The sequence below is a fragment of the Lynx rufus genome, unplaced genomic scaffold (assembly GCF_022079265.1).
Source record: "Lynx rufus isolate CCGP_SWC_20201006 ecotype Redwood Valley unplaced genomic scaffold, mLynRuf1.p SCAF_3, whole genome shotgun sequence".
Classification (NCBI taxonomy): Eukaryota; Metazoa; Chordata; class Mammalia; order Carnivora; family Felidae; genus Lynx; species Lynx rufus.
Window position 1 is genome coordinate 91,606,431 of NW_025814845.1, and position 23,353 is coordinate 91,629,783.

General features: G+C 36.1%; 1 protein-coding gene across 2 annotated transcripts in view; it reads right to left on the reverse strand.

The window, feature by feature from the left end:
* The window catches only part of ZGRF1 (zinc finger GRF-type containing 1), an 85,618-nt gene extending 65,012 nt beyond the window's left edge, over positions 1 to 20,606 (reverse strand). For both annotated transcript variants that reach the window (XM_047091557.1, XM_047091556.1), the window contains exons 1-5: positions 20,552 to 20,606; positions 18,823 to 18,903; positions 9,665 to 9,724; positions 7,264 to 7,449; positions 4,671 to 6,945 (exon numbers count right to left, since the gene is read on the reverse strand). In XM_047091557.1, the coding sequence (XP_046947513.1) occupies positions 4,671 to 6,945; positions 7,264 to 7,449; positions 9,665 to 9,724; positions 18,823 to 18,903; positions 20,552 to 20,572 (2,623 nt within the window). In that variant the 5' untranslated portion in view covers positions 20,573 to 20,606. The remainder of the gene's footprint in view (positions 1 to 4,670; positions 6,946 to 7,263; positions 7,450 to 9,664; positions 9,725 to 18,822; positions 18,904 to 20,551) is intronic.
* Positions 20,607 to 23,353: the final 2,747 nt, after the last annotated feature.

Below are 23,353 nucleotides of genomic sequence, written 5' to 3' on the forward strand. Positions count from 1 at the left end.
TTTTCCTGTTAAAATTCAGAATACATTAAATGAAATAAAAATAAGTGGATCTTGGAACTTAATGCTATTTTTAAAAAGATTTTCATGCACTGCATGAAAATTGGTGTGTTTCCCTGATTGCCTTCACTCAAGAATAAAATTCTAAATTAACATTTCAAAGTTATTCTCAATTATCTCATAAAAACTTTAACCTACTGAAGAAAATCTTTTTTTTTTTTTAACACATTCACACATCCTAAATTGGTGGTAAAACTGACTCATCTCTAATTCTGTATTAATTTTCTCAGATTGTCTTAAGAAAACCAACATTCCTTTCTGAAGAAATACATTTATATCAGAAAACAAATACAGTTAATCTTCCTTACTCACAGATCTTACCTACGCATTAAAATTTATTCAGAAACCCCAAATCAACACCTTGTTTTTGAGGTCATTTGTAGACACACAGAACTACAAAAAATAAGCTGCCCGACATATACATTCCCAGCTGAGGTAGAACAAGGCAACACTCTGCCTTCTTGAGCTCTCATACTATAAACAAGTATCCTTTTTGTCATCTACTTAGCCCATGTTTTTGTATTTGGGGGCTTTTTATAAGGGACTGTGCTATTTAAAATGTTCCCTAAGCATAGTGCTGTCTAGTGTTGCTAAGTGCAAGAAGGCTGTGATGTCCCTTACAGAGAGAACATATGTTAGATGAGTTTCTTTTTTTCTTTTTTAAGTTTATTTATTTATTTTGAGAGAGACAGAGAGAGAGTGCAAGCAGGGGAGGGGCAGAAAGAAAGGGGGGGGGAGAGAGAGAGAGAGAGAGAGAGAGAGAGAGAGAATCCCAAGCAGGTTCTGCACTGTCAGCACAGAGCCTGATGTGTGGCTCCAACTCAAACTGAGATTATGACCTGAGCCAAAAACCTGAGCTGAAAACCAAGAGTTGGACGCTTAACCAACTGAGCCATCCAGGCGCCCCTAGACAGAGGTTTCTTTCAGACATTAGTCATAGTGCTGTTCACTACAAATTCAATGTTAATGGATCAACAATATATATTGTCTTCAAATGGAAACACAGATAAAAACAAGATTTTGATCAGTTGATGAAAATGCTTTGACCAGAGGCTTGAAGGAATCTACCCCTAAAAGCAATGACTCATTTTTCACTAATTCAGTGTTTATGTTGATTTTATAGAATATAACTACCAAAATAAGAAGAATCAACTGCAATCCTCTTTTTAACTTGATGAGAAAAAAGATTTCTTAAAACTAAATTCTATAATTCTCAAGTCTTCATACTAGGGATTTACATCCTTATATGATATTACATAATCATATCTACCCCTACTTATTTTTCATTAAAATTTCTTCTTTCTTTTTAATTTTTAGAAAACAAACTATCAACTGCCATCAAACAACTACATTTTTAAAATTAAATTAAATTTTATTTTATTTTTACTTTATTTATTTTTTAATATGAAATTTATTGTCAAATTGGTTTCCATACAACACCCAGTGCTCATCCCAACAGGTGCCCTCCTCAATGCCCATCACCCACTTTCTCCTCCCTTCCACCCCCATCAACCCTCAGTTTATTCTCAGATTTTTTTATAGTTTTTAAATTTTTTTAACGTTTTTTAAATTTATTTTTGAGACAGGCAGAGACAGAGCATGAACAGGGGAGGGTCAGAGAGAGGGAGACACAGAATCTAAAACAGGCTCCAGGCTCTGAGCTGTCAGCACAGAGCCCGACGCGGGGCTCGAACTCACAGACCGCGAGATCATGACCGGAGCCAAAGTCGGCCGCTTAACCGACTGAGCCACCCAGGCGCCCCTATTCTCAGTTTTTAAGAGTCTCTTATGGTTTGTCTCCCTCCCTCTCCAACTTTTTTTTCCGTTCCCCTCCCCCATGGTCTTCTGTTAAGTTTCTCAGGATCCACATGAGTAAAAACATATGGTATCTGTCTTTCTCTGTACAACTTATTTCACTTAGCATAACACTCTCCAGTTACATCCACGTTTCTACAAAAGGCCATATTTCATTCTTTCTCATTGCCAAGTAGTATTCCATCGTGTATATAAACCACAATTTCTTCATCCACTCATCAGTTGATGGACATTTAGGCTTTTTCCACAATTTGGCTATTGCAAACAACTACATTTTAAAAAAACATATCAGGGGTGCCTCGGTGGCTGAGTTGGTTAAGCTGGCCAACTCTTGGTTTTGGCTCAAGTCATGATCTCACAGTTTGTGAGTTCGAGCCCCTGCTTGGGATTCTCCTTCTCTTTCTGTTCCTCCCATACTTGTGCTTTCTCTACCCCTTTCTCTCACTCAAATAAATAAATAAATAAACAAACAAACTTAAAGAAACATACCAGTACATATAATAATTTATTCCTATTTTCCTCAGGAATCCTTGAGATATTCAAATAAGAATTCAATTTTAACTTTTCTTTGAGTATCATAAAGTACATTGTTCATTCACATTCATATGTATATAATATTTGCTATATTTACTAATATGTTCTATAATAGTTTTCTTTAAAAAAAAAATGTTGCTGTTGGCAACATACCATAAGCAAAGTCAGAAGACCAATACCATACTGAAAGAAAATATCTGCAACATATATCATAGATAAGAGGCTAGTATCTCTAATATATAAAGAACTCTTACAAATCAATGAGAATAAAAAGAACAATACCCATTAAAATCTGGACAAAAGGGTAAGAAAATTCATGAAAAAAAAGATATATAAATGATACTTAAACATATGAAAAGATGCTCAATTTCACTTGTAGTATGAGAAATGCAAATTTAAGTATACTGAATGCCATTTCTCATCTATTAGATTAGCAAAATTCAAAAGCTTGGTAACACACTATATTGGCAAGACTAGAGAAACAAGCACTCTCATACATTACTGACAGGGCTACGAAATGGAGGGAATTTTGAAGTATCTAATAAAGTCACGCATTTACGCAGCAAACCTACTGGGAATTCGCCCTGAAGACACACCTCAAACAATATGCAACACACACACATACACACACACACACACACACACACACACACACACACACGGTTATGTATTGTCACATTATTTGTAATAGCAAAGTATTGGAGACAGGTTGCATAAATGATGGTTTATCCACACGGCGGAGTATTACACAGATATAAACAAATAAAATGAGGATGTGTCCTATGAATTGATATGAAGTGATTTCCAGAATATATTAAGTGAAAAGTAGGTGCTAAAGAATATACAGACTTTACTGTCTTTTGTTGAATATGTGTGTGTCGGGGGTGGGGGGGGGGGGACAAGAATTTAAACATGGAGCTGTTTATTTTTGCAAAAAAGAAACACAGGTATGATATACTGGTTACATATAGCAGGTGAGTAAGAACAGGATAAAAGGCTTAAGGAAGGCATATGAATTTATGTTTTTATACAGCTTTGACTCTTAACTAGGTTCATATTTTACATAGTCAGAAATAAAAATAAATCAACAAGGTTGCACAGAAAACCCCTCATACTGAAATATAAACAATAAACTTAACTATATTTACATCAAATGATACTACAATCACAGTAAAGAAAAGTAACCCAAGTAACTTTTGAACATAATACTCCAACTCTATATTCCCAGGATACATTCTAAAAAAAAACCAAAAAAACAAAAAAAATCAAAGGATTTGTGAACTTCACAAACTTGTAAAGGTTTTTTGCTAGTAGTGATACTAGTATAACAATTTGGAAGCTATTTGATGCGTATTGTATGTAGAATTGAGGAAGTAAATATACGGATGTTGTTGGGAACCAGGGCCCCTTCTCATTTTAGAAGTAAAGAAATATAATCATGAAATGGAAGGACAGGAAGAACCCTGTGGTTTAGAACTGGAATTAGAGATATCAATATGAACTCATGATTATTTTTTAAAAGTATCTTCCAGCAGGGTGTCTGGGTGGCTCAGTCGGATGAACCTCTGACTTCAGATCAGGTCATGATCTTAGGGTTCATTAACTCGAGCCCTGCTTCGAGTGAGTGTGAGCCCCACTTCTCTCTCCCCCTCTCTGTCTCTCTGCCCCTTGCTCACTTGCACTCTCTCTCTCTCAAAAAAAAAAAAAAAAAGAAAAAGCATCTTCTAGCACACATCTAAAAATGTAAGACAGGAATGGATATTCACACACATATTGCTTATATATGCCTATATATGTTTATATATGCATAAAACATTTGCAGAAGGATATCCTGGAAGGAAACTGTGGCTAATTCTGAGGATTGGACTGAGGGACTGCACAACTTACTAGATTATCTATTAGAACTGATTTTACCAAGTACATGTATTACCTATTTAAATACTATGTAATTCTTAAGTTTATTTATTTTGAGAGAGAGAGAGAGAGAGAGACAGACAGACAGACAGACAGACAATGAGCAGAGAGGGAGAGAGACAGAGAATCCCAAACAGGCCCTGCACTATCAGCATGGAGCCCAACGCAGGACTCGAAACCACGAACCGTGAGATCACGACCTGAGCCAAAATCAAGAGTTGGACACTCAACCAACTGAGCCACCCAGATGCACCAATACCATGTAATTCTTTAACGTAGCCTCCAAAGCAAATACTTCTCATCCTTACGGTTATACAGAGAACAATCCAAAACAAACACACCAATCTAACCTTCAGGATTGCTGTCTGGCTCACATGTCTGCAGAGTTCCTTGTTGCTTAAAGGTTGTATTTTTCTTTTTCAATATTTCCAAGCCTTCTAAAGCCGTACTATGTTCAGACAATGACTTTAAAAGGGAAATGTTATTTACTAATCCAGAGAGTTCTGAAGGATTTCTAGGAATATTCCAGTATTGTTTGCTTTCTCCAACAGTTTCTACATCAATATGGTCATGGTCTAAACTTCTAATCCTTCCCAAATCTTCAGGTTCAGGAATACACGCTTCTGTGTCTTTGGAAATTGGACGCTTTTTTCCCAGAGGGTAAAACAAAGAATTAGAAACTTGGGTATTTGATTTATCAAGTGCAACACATTCTTCAGAGTGATTCTGATTGACATTTAATTGTTGGATACTGATATCACTGCTAGAAATTGATGGTAAAACCCATTCACCGTTTTTGTCTAAATTACTTCCCATAACAAAAGGCTGAGGCTCCTCCTGGTCTAATAGGCTATTTTCAGGAGTCTGATTAATGACTATATTTAAATGAGGAATATGTAAGTTCGAGCTGACATCTTTAGATTTACTCAGTAGTGAAGCAGTATCATAGTTAATTCTCACTTTTTGAATAGATTTATTAGCATCTTCATTATTATCTACATATACGTCATCAGTCCATTCTAAGGATGAGTCAAAATTGCTTAATGTGTCACTGTACTCTTCTGTTCCTTTTCTAACGTTTTCAGCTTTCCAAGGTCCTGTGTCAAAACCCACATAAGCTTTATCACAAAATTGTGATAGAAGAGTCTCTTTAATAGGAAATGTCTTTGTAGGTTTATCCCCAATAGACGTTAAGAGAGACAAATGTTTACTGCCAACTTCTGTACAGCTTATATCTTCACATCTCTTTTGAACATCTGGACTACTGTCATTAACCAAAGTTTCCTTTACACGACTCCCTGAATCCTGGGAAATTTTGTTGTTTTCCTGTGACTCCTCCTCAGTGTCACTGGTTTCAAAATTGTTCAGATTAAAAGTCACCTCCACAAGTGGCTGTGTTACATTGCTCATAGGTTTGGGAATACTATTAAGACTTTCACTATCAGTATTACTGTTAGAAAGCATGCTGGTAAAGTCATCAGAGACCCTAGAATTTTTACTTCTAGAAGATTCAATCTGTAGATGTTCAGATTCTGGCAGAAACGACACTGGCTGTTTGTACTCCTTTTCTGGTGTTCCACATATATTTATCTCCTGAGTATTTTCTCTAATGAGAACTGATCCTTTTAGACACATCTGGTCATTTTCATTAACAGGTATTTTATTATTTTTTTGAATGTCAGGCTCGGATAATAAGCCATCATTCTCTACATTGCTACAGGTAACTGGTATATGGTTGCTTTCACAGAATGAAGGAATTTCCAGTTCTACTTCCTGATCCCAAAATTGATCATTAGCATCTACTGGCTTGTCTTCATTATACTTTTTACCCTCTTCAGCACATGTTTCAAAGAACTGTATCTTTTCTTGTACCAAAAGGTCTCTCAAATTTAAATCTATATTGTCTTCCTGGGCCTTGGGTTTCCTTTCTATATTATTTCCATCTTCACTAGAAGAATGTACAGGTGAGCTCTGTGAGGATAAATACATGGCCCACCGGCTTTTATTTCTCACGTTTTTTTCTGATTGATGCCGGTCGTGTAAACTTTCTGTGCTCTTCACGTCAGCACACTCCTTCTGTTCAATTATGCACTTTGGTTTAGTAGGAATGTTTATACTTCCTTGTAGTTGTATCTGAGGGAGATGTTCTGTAATCCCAGAATTTGGCTCCTTACACATAGTTGACTTGGACTTCAAAAGAGCTAATATATGTGCTTTGCTTCTGACGTTTTGTGAAACTCCCAAACAGTGAGATATCAAACCATCTTTTTTTATGGCCTCATTGGTCAGTAAAGAATCTGAATGCTTATTTACAGCAGAACAGACAGGAAAGCAAGAATAATTTTCTTCACATAGCATTTCTGGGTTACTCTTAAAAGATGGAGTAGAGACAACTGAAGAAAAACGTAAGCCATTTGCTTCTCTATTCCTGTAAGTGACAATGTTCTCAGGGTCTATTGGCATATTATTTATATCTTTCTTGCCAGCAGTAGAAAACAAAGGAGGTGTGCTGTACAAGGGAGAAAGAAAATTAGGGCCAGGTTTCTTAGCCTCAAGTGATGCAGTTGTTTCACCATTTTCTGTAATCATCATTTTCTTTGGCACTTGACGTGGTCCTTGAAAACCCTAAAAATATTAAAACAATTATTAGCTGTCCCATTATCTACAAAGGAAGTGTAAAATGAACTGGCTCAAAAAAAAGGAAAGAAAAAAAAAAGGAGTCTGTTTTACCAGGTACAGTAATAAAGATATAAAATCTGCTAAATTAAAATGTAAATGCTCATTCGTATTAAGATTTTTCTAATTAGGGTTTACTTACCTACCTAAACATATATTATGAAGTACCATTTTAATGATATAGAGTACAATAGCTTCAAATTCACTACTTCTTGGAACAATATTATAAATATATATTGACTTATTATTTTCAACAGATAAACTTACAGTAAACTTCCTTTTTAAACCAGCAGGCTGACATCCAAGGGATCGGCCAGAGGATAGAAATGTCCTTGGACTTAACTCTGGTGCTTCTTTACTGACATCCTGTTTAATAGCTATGCTTCCAGCAACTTTAACCTCCTCAACTGTGATTAAGTATCGGTCACCTTCTAAGTCATCTCCAGGCTTCACCTAAATTTTAAACAATACATTTTAAAGAACAAATAAGTTCTAAAACATAAATTCAAAATCACATATATCTAATTATTGGATTCTGTGTTCCAGTAGGTCACTAACACTACTAGCAAGACACAATAGGTATTCGATAAATAATTGTTAAATGTATGAATCGATAACTAAGTCTTTATTATTATGTACTAGTTAAGAAGCACAAAAAGGAACAATACAGCAAAAAAATTGTCACCAATTTATGTATCCAATAATACACATGAGACCCTTTGTTGCATGCAGGAGGTACAATGACAAGCAGCACAAGTATGCCCTCTTTCAAGGAGTTCACCAGGAACTAAACGTAATTTTTTAAATTAGAGCTATTAAATAGCAATTATATATTTATCCTTATAAATTCAGATGAATTATATGCTCATAATTATTACAAATTAAATATTATTATAAATTATTAACTGAAATAATATTATAAATTATTAACCGAAATTGCTGAAATAATCATAATCCAAAAATGCATTTTAATTACTTGAATAAACAAAATATATTTTTTAAGATGTTTATTTTTGAGAGACAGAGAGACAGAGTGTGAGTGGGGGAAGGGCAGAGAGAGAGGGAGACACAGAATCCAAAGCAGGCTCCAGGCTCTGTCAGCACACAGCCCGACATGGGCTCGAACTCACAAACCATAAGATCATGACCTGAGCTGAGGCTGGATGATTAGCTAACTGAGCCACCCAGACACCCCATAAACAAAATACTTTTAAAAAACAAAACAGGGGCGCCTGGGTGGCTCAGTCGGTTGAGTGTCTGACTTCAGCTCAGGTCATGATCTCACGGTTTGTGGGTTCGAGCCCCACATCAGGCTCTGTGCTGACAGCTCATAGCCTGGAGCCTGCTTCAGATTCTACGTCTTCCTCTCTCTCTCTCTGCCCCTCCCCTGCTCACACTCTGTCAATCTCTCTCTCAAAAAATAAACATTAAAAACAAAAAAATTTTTTTAATAAAAAAAACCCAAAAAACATAGCACCTGCCACCATCTCTGTAGCATAAAAATAAGATTATTAACCCCTGGTAATACACAAAATCTGTGTATTATCTCAGACAATGTATTTAGTCTTTACTCATTAGTAAATGATTTAAAATGAAATAACAGTAGTTAGGCCCAATTAAGCATCTACGAAGATAGTGCTTTTCCTCTTTATGATAAATATAAAGATACCACAACCACTATTAATGTCACATAAAATTTTAGAAGATTTATGGGGCGCCTGGGTGGCTCAGTCGGTTAAGCACCCAACTTTGGCTCAGGTCATGATCTCACGGTTCGTGGGTTCGAGTCCCGCATCGGGTTCTGTGCTGACAGCTCAGAGCCTGGAGCCTGTTTCAGATTCTGTGTCTCTCTCTCTCTCTGCCCCTCCCCTGTTCATGCTCTGTCTCTCTGTCTCAAAAATAAATAAACATTAAAAATTTTTTTCTTTAAAAATTTTAAAAGATTTAACACCATGGTCAAAATCAACACAATGATAACAAGAATATGCATTTTAACACTTTTAGAATCACCATACTAAACTGCTAAGCACTTCACATACATTATTTCTAATTTTTAGACCAACACAATGAAATCTGTCTATTGTCTATATTTTATAAACAGTAGAGAAGTTAGACACAGAGAGAGGTTAGCTAGAAAGCATTTGAAAGTGGGACATGAACCCAGAATGACCTACTTTAATAGCCTTATTCTTTACACTGAAATTGCCTTTAGTTCCCTTTTTTTCCCTCCAAAAGGGAAAAACAGAGAATATTTGAGAAAATATTATAAATAGGAATAATTTCACAAAATATTCCCCACTGTAGTTCTCAGCCTATCAAGATCATGTAATAGAGTTAGGCTATAAGGTCACTTCCTGGGTTCAAATCCCAGCCCTACCACTGTAATTCTATGAACATGAGCAAGTTACTTAACTTTTCTGTACTGCACTCCTAATCTATAAAAATCACAGGGCTGTGGAAAGATTAAATGAAACAATATCTAAAAGTTTTTAGCACAGAGTGTGGCTAATAATAAATGTTCAATAAGTACTAACTATAATTAATACTATAGTAACACTAATAGTAACACTAACAGTATTTGACAATATTCATAAAGGAAAAAGAGATGTTTTTAACTTAAATATAGAGATTTAGATAACTTAAAAATAAGATAGAAACATTAAAATACCTCAAGGCACTTAAGAAATATACTCTCCAAACATTCTCCTTTGTCATCATATAAAATTGCCTGTATTAAAACAAATGTTAAACAATATAATATTGCTTTTCTTAAACATCTTCAATAAATAGCAAATCAAAAGTTGTTGCATAAGTAATCATATAATGAAAGAATTACCCACTTTGTTTTGGACTAGAAAGTGTATTTCAGCGTACCTGGGTGGCCAGTGAGTTAAGTGTGACTTCAGCTCAGGCCATGATCTCATGGTTCATGAGATAAAGCCCACATTGGGCTTGCTGCCGTCAATGCAGAGCCTGCTTCAGATCCTCTGTCCCCGTCTCTCTCTGCCCTCCCCAATTTGAGCACACTCACTCTCTCTCTCTCTCAAAATAAACAAACATTTTTTAAAAAGTAAAAAAAAACAAAAAACAAAAACAAGGAAAAAAAGTGCATCTATCTCAAATGTTTCCTAAGCAACTATTCAGTCTGTGCAAGAGCAAAGGTATACATATAAGGAATTCACAAACTTAATCTCTACCAGAAGGATCTGGGATGGAACTGGAAAGAAAACAGAACTGGAATGTATTAGAGGGCAAAACAGAAGGCAAAATGAGTAAAGAGATTATGGTAATGGTGTGGCACAGAGCACCAGGGAGATGATCAGTGCTTGAAATAAGTCATCAGCATTGGGACGGATACTTGTTTATGAGGTATAAGGAATAAAATTTGAAGGAGAAAAAGGAAACTAAGGTAGTTACAACTTTCTGGCTTTCTCCTTGTTATCTCTAGACATTTTTTATACCAGTTTCTCCACTAGTCCCTTAAATATTACTGTTTCCATCACTTTGGAAAATAGTTTGGCAGTTGCTTAAAAGGTTAAACATGAGATGCCACGTGATCCGGCAATTCCACTCCTAGATATATATACAGAGAAATGAAAACATAGATCTTCACAACTTCACAAATATTGCACACAAATGTTCATACCAACATTACACATAACACACATAACAGCCAAAAAAGTGGAAATGACTCATATGTATACCAATTGAAGAATGGATAAATAAAATGTGACAGATCTACACAATAGACTATTACTGAACAATAAAAAGGAATAAAGTATTGACACATGCATCAATATAGATGAACCTTGAAAACATGCTAAATGAAAGTAGTCATTCAATGAAAGAACACATATTATACAATTCCATACACGTGAAAAGTCCAGAGTAGGCAAATCTATTGAGACAGTAAGTAGATTAGTGGTTGCTTAGGGTTGGGAGGTGGATACTGAGTAGTGACCATTAATAGGTATGGGATTTCTTTTAGGGGTGACAAATGTTCTAAAATTATATTGTAGCAATGGTCAGCAAAATTCTGTGAATATACAAAGAACCATTAAACTGAATACTTTAAATGGGTGAATTGAAAAGTTTGTGAATGTTATCTCAACACAACTCTTTAAAAGACTGGTGTTTACAAAGGCCCTATCTTTTCCCCTCTATTCTTTACATTCTCTACTCCATCCTTTGGCGATATCATCCATACAAACCAGATCATGTCATGCTTCTGTTCAAATCCTTCCAATGTCTCCACAGCTCCCAAAGAATAAGAACAAAAGTTCCTACAATGACCAATAAGGCTTACATAATCCCCTTTATCTCCATTCTCACCCTTGCTCACCCTACTCCTTGTTGTTTGCCTAACTCACTAGCCATACGTATTCATTTAGTTTATTGGTCTCTTTCCTCCATGCTATTTCCATGAAGTCAGGGATTTATGTGTTTTGCTCTCTCTGCGTCCCCTAGAATAGTGTGTAACTCATAACAAGGTTCTCAAAAAATATCTGCTAAATGAATAGATGAATGTATTCACTCCAGGAATTTCAAATATCTAAGTGTTAAATACTCCTAACATATCTATATCAGTGGCCCAGAACTTTCCTGAGTTCCAGGTCTCTAGAGACAATTACTTAAATGTTCCTAGGACAGAAAAAATTCAGTAAATTCAAAACAATGGAACTCAAAATCTTAATTTTTCCTCCTAAACTTGCTTTTTTTCTTTTTGAGATATCCTATTTCAGTACCATAAAAACAATACAAAAACCTGAAAGTCATTGTGAATTCTCACCTTTCACATCCAAGACCTTAAGATTCCATAATATTTTCATAATTTCTCCCTAATCATCCTTTCTCTCCACTGTCATTGCTAATGCCTGGTTGGCCAGACCCCCATCACTTTTTGTCTACATTATTCTTTAGACTACACTCTTCCTAACTTCATCCTACACAGCTCAGAAGTTATGATACACGTTGCTGCCAAAGTGATCTTTCTAAAATAGAAACATGATTATGTCACTCTTCGACTCCTAATTCTTCACTGGCTCCTGAAGCAGAGAAGACAAAGTCCTTCATTATATGACTCCTGACTGCCTCTTTAGCTATATTCTACAATTGTCCAATATGAGTCCTTCATTCCAGGCATATTTAATTGCTTATAGTTCCCCAAATGTTTAATACACTTCCATACCTCCACGTTGTTACAGTTATACCATCTTTAGCTTCCGCCCCTCCAAGCTATCAATTCTGTTTACAAAACAAAACAAATCCTCAAAAACTATGCTTCATCTGGAAAGACTTCTCTGAACCAGAGTCTGACTTTGATGTCTCTCCTTTGTAATCTCATAGAACCCTAAGCATATCTCTTTACATATTATAATCTTATGTTCTCAGGTAAAAGCTCCTTGAAGGCAAAAACTATAATAACAGTTACCATTTATTGCATTCTTACAGTGTGCCAGGTACTTTGGTAAGAGATTTATACATTTTTCTTATTTTTCTTATTTAATCCTCAAGACAACTTAAAGAAACTATAGCCCTTGAGAGGCTAAATAACTTGCCAAGATTACACATCTAGTAAGTGAAGAACGAGGATTCAAACTAAGGTTGTTTGACATTAACTGGTCTTCTACATTGCCTCCATATGTCTTATTTAACTTCTCCCACTGCCTACCAGCAACATAGGTTTATTGAATGATGACTCAATTAATGGAAGATGAGTAACTGTGACAGTAAGAATTTGGATAGGTAGGGAAAAGGTAATACTAGTAAGAGAAATGGTGCAAGCAGTGGTTTGGATTTGAGAACAAGGCTGTAATTTAGGATCTACTAACTTTCTTGCATCACAGAAAATCCCTAGGACTAACTTGAATTTATCTTGTCTTCCTGTAACTTACCAATGAGAGGCATAAAATAGACATTCAATAAATATATGCTATACGTGCAGATAAAGTTGGATAACACCACTAGTGTGACCTAATATTATGATTTTGTACCAGAAGACATGAAGGATATGCAGAATCTAATCAGATGCCTTTTTTTTAAATGTTTATTTATTTTTGAGAGAGAGAGAAAGAGAGAGAGAGAGCAAGGAAGGGGCAGAGAGAGAGGGCAGAGAGAGAGGGAGACAGAACGCAAAGCAGGCTCCAGACCCCGAGCTGTTGGTACAGAGCCCGATGCAGAGCTCAAGCTCACAAACTGCGAGATCATGACCTGAGCTGAAGTCAGATGCTTAACCAACTGAGCCACCCAGGGGCCACAGATGTCCTTTTAATATAAGACAAAATCTATAAGACTTTGCAGACTTGGCCCAACCAAATAGGAAAACTATTAAATATGTGTATATATATATATAGAGAGAGAAAGAATAGCTCAAACAGTGAATGAATTAATTAGTTTAAGACAAATTATTTAAAAATATGAATGAGGGCAGGCATAGACATTCATTTATTCAGATTAAAAGAATTAGGTAATTGCAAACTGGTGCAACCATTCTGGAAAACAATGTGGCGGTTCCTCAAAAAATTAAAAATAGAACTATTTTACAATCCAGCAATTGCACTATTAGGTATTTATCCAAAGGATACAGGAGTGCTGATTCGAAGGGGCACATGCACCCCAATGTTTACTGCAGCAATATAAACAATAGTCAAAGTATGGAAAGAGCCCAAATGTCCATCAACTGACAAGTGGATAAAGAAGATGTGGTATACATATATGATGGAATATTACTCGGCAATCAAAAAGAATGAAATCTTGCCCTTTGCAACAACGTGGATGGAACTAGAATGCATTATGCTAAGTGAAATAAGTCAGTCAGAGAAAGACAAATATATGATTTCACTCATATGTAGAATTTAACAAACAAAACAGATGGACATAGGGGAAGGGAAGCAAAAATAAGATAAAAGCAGAGAGGGAGACAAACCATAAGAGACTCTAAATACAGAGAACAAACTGAGGGTTGCTGGTAAGGTGTTAGGAGCAAGGATGGGCTAAATGGGTGATGGGAATTATGAAGGGCACTGGTCAGGAGGAGCACTGGGTGTTATATGTAAGTGATGAATCACTAAATTCTATTCTTGAAATTATTACACTATATGTTAACTAACTTTGACTTAAATTTTAAAAAAGAGGGATGCCTGGGTGGCTCAGTCAGTTGAATGTCTGACTTTAGCTCAGGTCATGATCTCAAGGTTCATGAGTTCGAGCCCCTCATCGGGCTCTGTACTGATGGCTCAGAGCCTGGAGCCTGCTTTGGATTCTGTGTCTCCCTGTCTCTCTGCCCCTCCCCCACTCACGCTCTGTCTCTCTTTCTCTCTCTTTCAAAAATAAACATTGAAAAAAAAATTTTAATATTAAGTAAAAATTAAAAAATAATAAAAGAATTAGATAATGCCATGACTTAAACCTAAGATATCAACTATGAGACCAACACTCTCTAAAGGGCATGGACTTAGACATCCTGTTGTTACTCCCACTAAACACAAGGCTCAACATATCCCTTTATGATGCTGGTAAGGGTACAGTGATTATCTATAACCCTAGGTCTCAAGTCCCAGCCTAGAATCTAATTAGTAACTTGTGTTCACTGATATACCTTCAATTTACTTGGGTAGTAACATTTTTATCTAAAGTTTATTTATTTGTTTGTTTATTTTTAAGTAATCTCTACACCCAATGGACTCAAACTCACAATTCACAACCCTGAGACCAAGAGTCACCTGCTCTATGGAATGAGCCAGCCAGGTGCCCCTAAAAAAAATTTTTTTTTAAACTATGGAAAAGGACTTTTTAACTCCTGAAACATTTAGAACTGGATAGTGACAAGGCAGTAAATCACCCCCAAAATATCAATGCTTTTGAGTTAAGATCATGAATAGGTTTTAGTAATTATGCAACCCATGATTTTGAAGTATCTGTGCTATTTTAACATTCAAAAATTATTTTTTACTTTAAAAAGTACTTGTAATGTTTCAATTTACAAAGACAGATTATACATTTATGATCCCAAATGTGTAACTGAAAAATTCATTTTGGATATGTGGCCTTTATTTTTTTTTTTTTTTAATTTTTTTTAACGTTTATTTATTTTTGAGACAGAGAGAGACAGAGCATGAACGGGGGAGGGTCAGAGAGAGAGGGAGACACAGAATCGGAAACAGGCTCCAGGCTCTGAGCGATCAGCCCAGAGCCCGACGCGGGGCTCGAACTCACGGACCGCAAGATCGTGACCTGAGCTGAAGTCGGACGCTTAACCAACTGCGCCACCCAGGCGCCCCGGCCTTTATTTTTTTGTAACTCTTAGAGAGAGAGGAAGGAAAGGGGAGAGAGAGAGAAAGAAAGAAAGAAAATCAGAGTCACCTGGCTGGGTCAATGCAAGCAGGAGAGAATGCAAGCAGGGGAGAAGAACAGAGGGAGAGAGAAAGAGAATCTTAAGCAGGCTCCATGCTCAGCACAGAACCCAACATGGGATTTGATCCTACAACCCTGGGATCATGACCTGATCTGAAATCAACAGTTAGATACTCAACTGAGCCCCCCAGGTGCCCCAGATATGTGACTTTTTAAGTGAAAGAGGTGGGTAACTTAATTTTACTAAGTTTATAAACAGTATTAGAATACTTACAAAGCCTTAAGAATAACGATGTTTATGTTTAATTTACTAGATATAATAGAAGGATTTTGGCAATTGGGAGGTTTTTATTTGTTAGGACAACTAAAATGCTAAAGAAAGAAAATCAGAGGCACCTGGCTGGCTCAATTGGTATGGCATGCAACTCTTTTTTTTTCTTTTTTTCTTTTTTTTTTTACTTGAGAGATGGAAAGAGCGTGAGTGGAGGAGAGGCACAGAGGCAGGGAGAGGGAGAATCCCAAGCAGGCTCTGCACTGAATGTGGAACCCAAGGGAGGGCTTGATCCCACAATCCTGGGATCATGACCTGAGCTGAAATCAAGAGTCAGACACTCAACCGACTGAGCCACCTATGTGCCCCAGCATGCAACTCTTGATCTTGGGATCATGAGTTTGAGCCCCACATTGGATGTAGATATTACTTTGGGGGGGGGGAAAGAAAGAAAAAAAAAGAAACAGACACCTGGCTTGTTCAGTAGGAGGAGTATTTCACTTTTGATCTAAGGGTTGTGGGTTTGAGCCCCATGTTGGGTATAGATTACTTAAAAACAAAATCTTAAAAAAAAAAAAAAAGAAAAAGAAAAAAGAAAATAAATTTATAAATTTAAAATATTTAAAATTTTATGTCTGTTACTAGACTGATGATTAAAAGTATCCAGTTTGGGGCGCCTGGGTGGCGCAGTCGGTTAAGCGTCCGACTTCAGCCAGGTCACGATCTCGCGGTCCGTGAGTTCGAGCCCCGCGTCGGGCTCTGGGCTGATGGCTCAGAGCCTGGAGCCTGTTTCCGACTCTGTGACTCCCTCTCTCTGCCCCTGCCCCGTTCATGCTCTGTCTCTCTCTGTCCCAAAAATAAATAAACGTTGAAAAAAAAAAAATATTAAAAAAAAAAAAAAAAGTATCCAGTTTGTTCAACCTAAATTGACTGAACGTTAAACCCACTGAACGTTAAAGTTAATAGGAAGTGTAAGTTGAACTTGAAGGCTTAAAGCAAAATGATTTTTTTCTTTTAATTTTGTTTTAACTAATTGCTAATTTAAAAATAATAACAAGTAGCCTTTCTACATTGAAAAGCTTCTCTGGTAATTTCACAATGATAGATATGTAGAATAAGGACAGAATATGGAGATCTTTAACTGCTAACTGAGAAGTATGACTTCTAATTTCATGTATTGTCAACTCAAATGTGTTGGAGGGTTTTTTTTGTTTTTGTTTTTAATTTGTAATATTAACAGAGACAGCAGAATGGTTAGGATATGGGCTCTGGAGCCAAAAAGCCTAGGGTCACATATGACTTCTCCATTTTCTAACTGTGAGATCTGTGGACAAGTTACTTCACCTTTCTGTGCTTCAGTTTCATCCTCAGTAAAATAAAGATAAAAATAGTACCTAATAGTGGAGTTATGTAGACTAAGTAAGTTGACACATTTAAAGCATGCCTGGCACCTAGTAAGCAGTCGACAATATAAGTTTTTTTAAAAATCCATCCGGGGGGGCACCTGGGTGGCTCAGTTGGCTGAGCATCCTACTTTGGCTTGGGTCATAATCTCGTGGTTTGTGGGTTTGAGCCCCACATCAGGCTCTGTGCTGACAGCTCAGAGCCTAGAGCCTGCTTCAGATTCTGTGTCTCCCTCTCTCTGGCCCTCCCCTGCTTGCACCCTGTCTCTCACAAAAATAAATAAACATTAAAAAAAAATGTTTTTTTATCCATCTGGGAAGGGGAATGAAGGGACAAAATGGATGAAGACGTCAAAAGACACAAAATTCTAATTATAAAAACAAATAATGTACAGCATAGTGACCATAATTAATACCACCATACTGCATATTTAAAAGTTGCTAAAAGTAAATCTTAAAAGTACTCATCACAAAAAATAAAAGAAAAAAAATTTTGTTAAATATATATGGTGACAGATGGTACCCTACACTTACTGTGATCATTTTGCAATGTATATGAATATCAAATCACTACACTGTACACCTGAAACTAACATAATGTTAAATGTCAATTATACTTCAATAAAAAAAATAAACAAATAGAGCAGATTGCTCTCCCTAATCGGGTGGGCCTCATCTGATCAGAGGAAGGACCAAAGAGAATAAAAAGCTTGAGTAAGAAAAAACTCCTCCTGCCTGATTGTCTCTCAGCTGAGTTATGAGTGCTCTCCTGCCTTTTGACTCAAACTGAAATACTGGCTCTTCCTGAGTCTCAAGCATTCCAACATTTATACTGAAACTACACTATTGGCTTTCTTGGATCTCCCATCTTACCAACTACGGATCTTGGGACTTGTCAGCTTCCACAATCACATGATCCAATTCCTTAGAATAAATCTCTTTTCTCCCTCTCTCTCTCTACATGTGTGTGTATACACACACACACACACACAGGGATAAAAGAGAGAGTAAGAAATATTTATATACCTTTATGTATTTCTTTATAAGTACATGTAAGACTGAGTCCTAAGGAAAAATTTAAACTTTGAGAAGAGAATGAGCCCACAGAAAATACTTAGACGTCAGTAAGCAACATCAGGAAAGTGTGGCGTCACAAAAGTCAAATGAAAAGGTATCAGGAAGAAGAATGGAGGAGCCAACAGTGTTGCATAAGGTCATGAGAACTGGTTAAAGAATATTATGATTTGGCAGATGGAGACCCTTGGGGGTGAGAAAAGAAACCCATAGAAGGATTACCATATCTAGTAAAGTAAAAGATCACCCTAGCAAATAATTCTCTCAAGACTGATAGGTACATATCACGATCAAAGTAACTAATTGAAAGAAAACATGAAAATAAAGAGTACTCTGTACATAATTTTAGAAATCAGCAACTTTTCTACAATGGTGTGTCAACTCTGTACGTACCATTTCCCTCTATTACCATGTTAGAAATATATTTTAATATATTTTTTTATCATTAAACTCATGCCTGCAAAGAAAAAAAATATGCCAAAATTCCTAAATCATTTTATAGAAAACCTAATTCAACTTTTGAAAATCAAAACAAATTCAATAATATTTAGTGAACTTTTATAATGCACAAATTAATCACTATAATCATCTGATCACTTCTGTTTTCATATTGTTTCAGTTTATGGACAAATTTAACATTCTATCATCTATAGAGTCTTTTTTAATACTCAATCAAAAGGCAAGAATCTAGCTCTTGAATTTTGTAGTCAACTGCTTTGTACTTACTTTGTTTCCCAAGTGAGTGATCTTCAGAGTTCCATCTTGCCACACTTTTGACTTCTTCATTTTTTGATGAGTATATAGTACCTTATTTCCAAAAGTACAAAAGAAATGGTTTCTTTTTACGTGTATTAAATGTTATATATCTTTATACACTTCCTACCCACAAAAAATATTTAGACATCTTTTATCAAAACAAAAGATATAATAATAACAACAAAACATCAGGGTGTCTGGTTGATTCAGTTGGCACAGTACATAACTGTGAGTTCAAGGCCCACACTGGGCCCTGAGCTTACATGAAAAAACAATAATAATAATAAATAACAACAAACATCAATTAAAAAAAAAGAAACTTGGTAGTAGAAGTCAAGGCAGGAAAGAAACAAGATAAAATCTAAAGAGGAAACTGAAAAGTTAACTGGACAGCAACAATTTTGAGGGGCACCAGGGTGGCTTAGTCACTTAAGCATCCGACGCTTGATTTCAGCTCAGGTGATGATGCCAGGGTTGTGGGACTGAGCCCCACATTGGGCTCTGTGCTGAGCGTGGAACCTGCTTAGGATTCTCCCCACCTCTACCCCTCTCTCCTGCTTGCACGCACACTTATACACTCTCTCTCGCGCGCTCAAAAAAATAATAACAATGATAATTTTGAGCTTCTCAGTCATCTGTGGGAAGGAAAATATTTGTTGAGTTATACAGAAGTCATGATCTGTGCTCAAAATGTAGTCCAGAGACTCCTATAAGTCCCCAAGACCTTTTCAGGGGTCTATGAGGTCATAGGTCTATGAGGTCATATTTTCGTGATGTTATTTGCCTTTTCTCTCATTTCTTCAGGCATGCAGAATGGAGTTTCCCAGGGTTATGTATACGCAATGTTGTAAGATTCAATTTCAGACTAATGCAGAGGCAGATCTGAGAATCTAGCGGACTTTTATTAAGTCCATTGCTAGGAGGATTTGCAAAAAAAAGTAAAGCAATGCCACTTTTTTCTATGTGTTTTTCTTCTGTTGTTGTTTTGGAAAATATAGCTATTTCCATTAAAAAAAAAAGTAATTTATGTCCGATGTAATGGGTTATTTTTAATGAATTAATAAATATTTTTTAAATTTGTTACAATTTATCATATGAAAGACATCAATAGACATAAGCCCCATAATCAAAAATTCTCTTGGGTCCCCAATAATTGTTTAGAGCATAAAAGGATCCTAAGACCAAACAGTTTTAAGAATCACTAATCTAGATAGAAGAGGCATGCCAATTCTTCAAAAGAAATTATTTCCTGGTCCTAACAAAGAGCTTACAAAGAGTTTGTTCCAAAGGACTTTGTATAACAAACCTGAATAGTAGGCAAGAGATAGGGTTGCCAGGTAAAACATCAGGCAATATTTGAAGTATACATATTTATACCAAAAAAATTATTCACTGTTTATCTGATACTTAAATTTAACTAAGTGTCTTGCTTTTAGGTTCTGAGGTTGTTTGTTAAATCTATCAACCCTAGCAAGACATTTGTGAAATGTGAAAGGAAGTAAGAAAAAGGAAATAGTGGGGCACCTGGCTGGCTCAATGGATGGAGCGTGCAATTCTTGATCTCAAGGTTGTAAGTTAGTGCCCCACAGTGGGTGTAGAGATTACTTGAAAATAAAATATTAAAAAATAATAATAATAATAAAATAAAGAGGATTTTAAAAAAAGAAAAAAGGAAATAGTGAAAACTGGTAAGACTCACAATAAATTCCTGGCTTTCCATTATTTCTTCCGAAGTTATAAACGAGTCAGGTCCAGAAAATAACTGTGGTTATTCAATTATTTGTATCACCTAAAATGAAAACAAAGAACATTCAACCTTGATGAAAAGAATAAATATCAAACACAATTGTTTCCCACAAACTCGACAGAAGAGAGAAATCTGAGAGTTCTAAGTCTTAGAATCACCAAGGGAAACATAGGTATAATTAAATTATCTGATACTAAGTACACAATAAAAGAGTGACCCTACCCTGTGGAAAAAGAATTTGCCAAGAAAAACTAAAAGAGAAAACTAAGTAAAATATGTAAGATAATGTATATTATAAAATACATACAATAACATGTTATTAATATATATAACAATAATATATATATTATATAAAATAATTAGCGTGGAAAGCTTTTTCTAGGTGCCATAACATGTATCTGAAAATGATCCCACAACATATGGGATCCTTGTGGAAAGAGCTTCAATTTTCCATTTTCTAAATTGCTATAGGCACCACAAGATGGCCCCCTTGCGTTTTGAATTTTTCCTTTTACATCTTAAAGTCAACAGATGCTAGGATATCCAAGAATATACAAATTTCCTCTGCAAGGAATAATCTTTGCAATATCACTGCAATGATATTGGAATGAGTACTGTAGTTATCCTATGCTACTGGATAAAATTGTTACTGTGGGCAAATTTAGAAATCTAAAATTACTGATGGGGAATTGAAGAAGTAAACAGAGATGCCAATGAAAAAAAATTTTCTAAAGCACTGGTTCCAAAGGTATGAACCCTGGACTAACAAGACAACATCACCTGGGAACTAGTTAGAAATTCAAGGTCTTGGGTCCCACCCCTGACCTGTTCAATCAGAGAGTCTAAGGTCAGGCCCAGTACTTCGTTTTAACATGCCCTGCAAGTGATAGTGATATATGCTCAATTTTGAGAACACACGGCTAAACCACCCAGGATGATTCAATAAAAGTATAATTTGCAATTCTAGATTCAAATCCCCTTTCATACATATAAAATATACCACATACGGATCATTTATAAATTACATATATTATTTCCCTTAGTACTTGCCAGACAATGTGCTAAACTAGGTACTAAAATGAACAAAATACTATTCTTAATCAAGGAAATTTCAGTGTAGCAGGGTGAAAAACAGTACTTACAATAAACCATGACAGAAATAAGCACAGGAGGGGCACTTAACTGGGTCTAGGGCATCAAATAAGGCTTCCCGAAGAACATAATGTCTAAGCTGCAAGTTGAAATAACCATAACCGAAAGAAGATGCCAGGAATGTATTTCCAAAATGAAATCAATATATACAAGGGCCTGTGAAAAGACACAGCAAGGCATGATCAAGGAACTCAGTACGATTTAGGAGTCAAGATAGGGAATAGTGAGAGAGAAGACTGGAAAAAACTGAGAAATAATAGGAGTCGGAGGGCCTTCTATGCTTTGCCGAGTTGTTTGAACTTTGCATAAAGGCAGTGGGAAGGGTAGGGTTTTAAGAATAAGATTATATAATCTGACTTGGGTTTTACAAAGATTGCTCTGGCTGCTGAATGGAGATAGGAGGGATAAGGGATTAGGCAAAAGAGGTATGAATACTTGCCCCAGGACATAGTTCACAGGACAGGACACAGGCCTATGGAGGCACTGCCTTTCAGAGATAAAAACTCCCATATCCTACAGGAATTGCTAAATCCCTAATGAATGCCAAGAAGATAACAGATGTCCAGAGAAACACATCTTTCACTACTTGCTCCCAGCCACTGAATGTGTTGGACATTCTACATATGTATGAGACTACATGGTGTAGGCACAGTGCTTGGCATGTGGCAGTTATTGATATGAGATTGCTTTAATAACAGCTATCATTTATTCAGCGCAATTATGTGCTAGACATCTAACATGCTTTAAATGCTCACAACCTTACTGTATAGATTTCAATTTTCACATTATTTTACAAAAAAAGGAAACAAAAGTATATATCAGTAAATAATTTGCCCAAGATCACAAAATAAATGGCAGATTCAAAATTCAAAACTAAGTAGTTTAGGGGCCCCTGCCTGGCTCAGCCCCTAGAGCATGCACCTCTTGATCTCCAGTTGAGTTCAAGCCCATGGTGGGCATAAAGTTTACTTAAAAAAATATGAAATTTTAAAAACTAAGTAGTCTAAACTCTGGCACTCATACTCACAAATATGACATATAACTATTTATTGAGTGCCTACTATATCAGGCAGGAAGTAGACTAGATAATTTATATCATATAAAAATTATATATAATATTTGCCAGTCTCAGAATCCTGAAGGCATGATCTAAAGCACTGGTTTAGATATTATCACCACAACATACAGATTAGGAAACCGGTATTTACTAATATAGGATTACTTATATTCTATTTAGGAATTGCAAGATAAATCCCCATTGTTTTCCTAAATCTGAGATACTACTTGCGGGATTTACAATTTAAAAGGAATTGTAAAGATCCATGCTCTCAGAAGTGTAAATTAGACAATAAAAAAAAAAAAAGACTAGCTTAAAAAAAAAGGCTAACTGTATTCAAAAATATTTAAAGAGGCCTGGAGTGCCTGGGTGGCTCATTCGCTTAAGCACCTCTTGATTTTGATTCAGGTCATGGTTCGTGAGTTCGGGTCCTACATCAGGTTCCTACTGACAGTGAGGAGGCTACTTGGGATTCTCTCTCACCCTCTCTCTCTGTTCCTCCCTCTCACACAGGTGCACACACTTGCTCTCCACCGCAAAATATA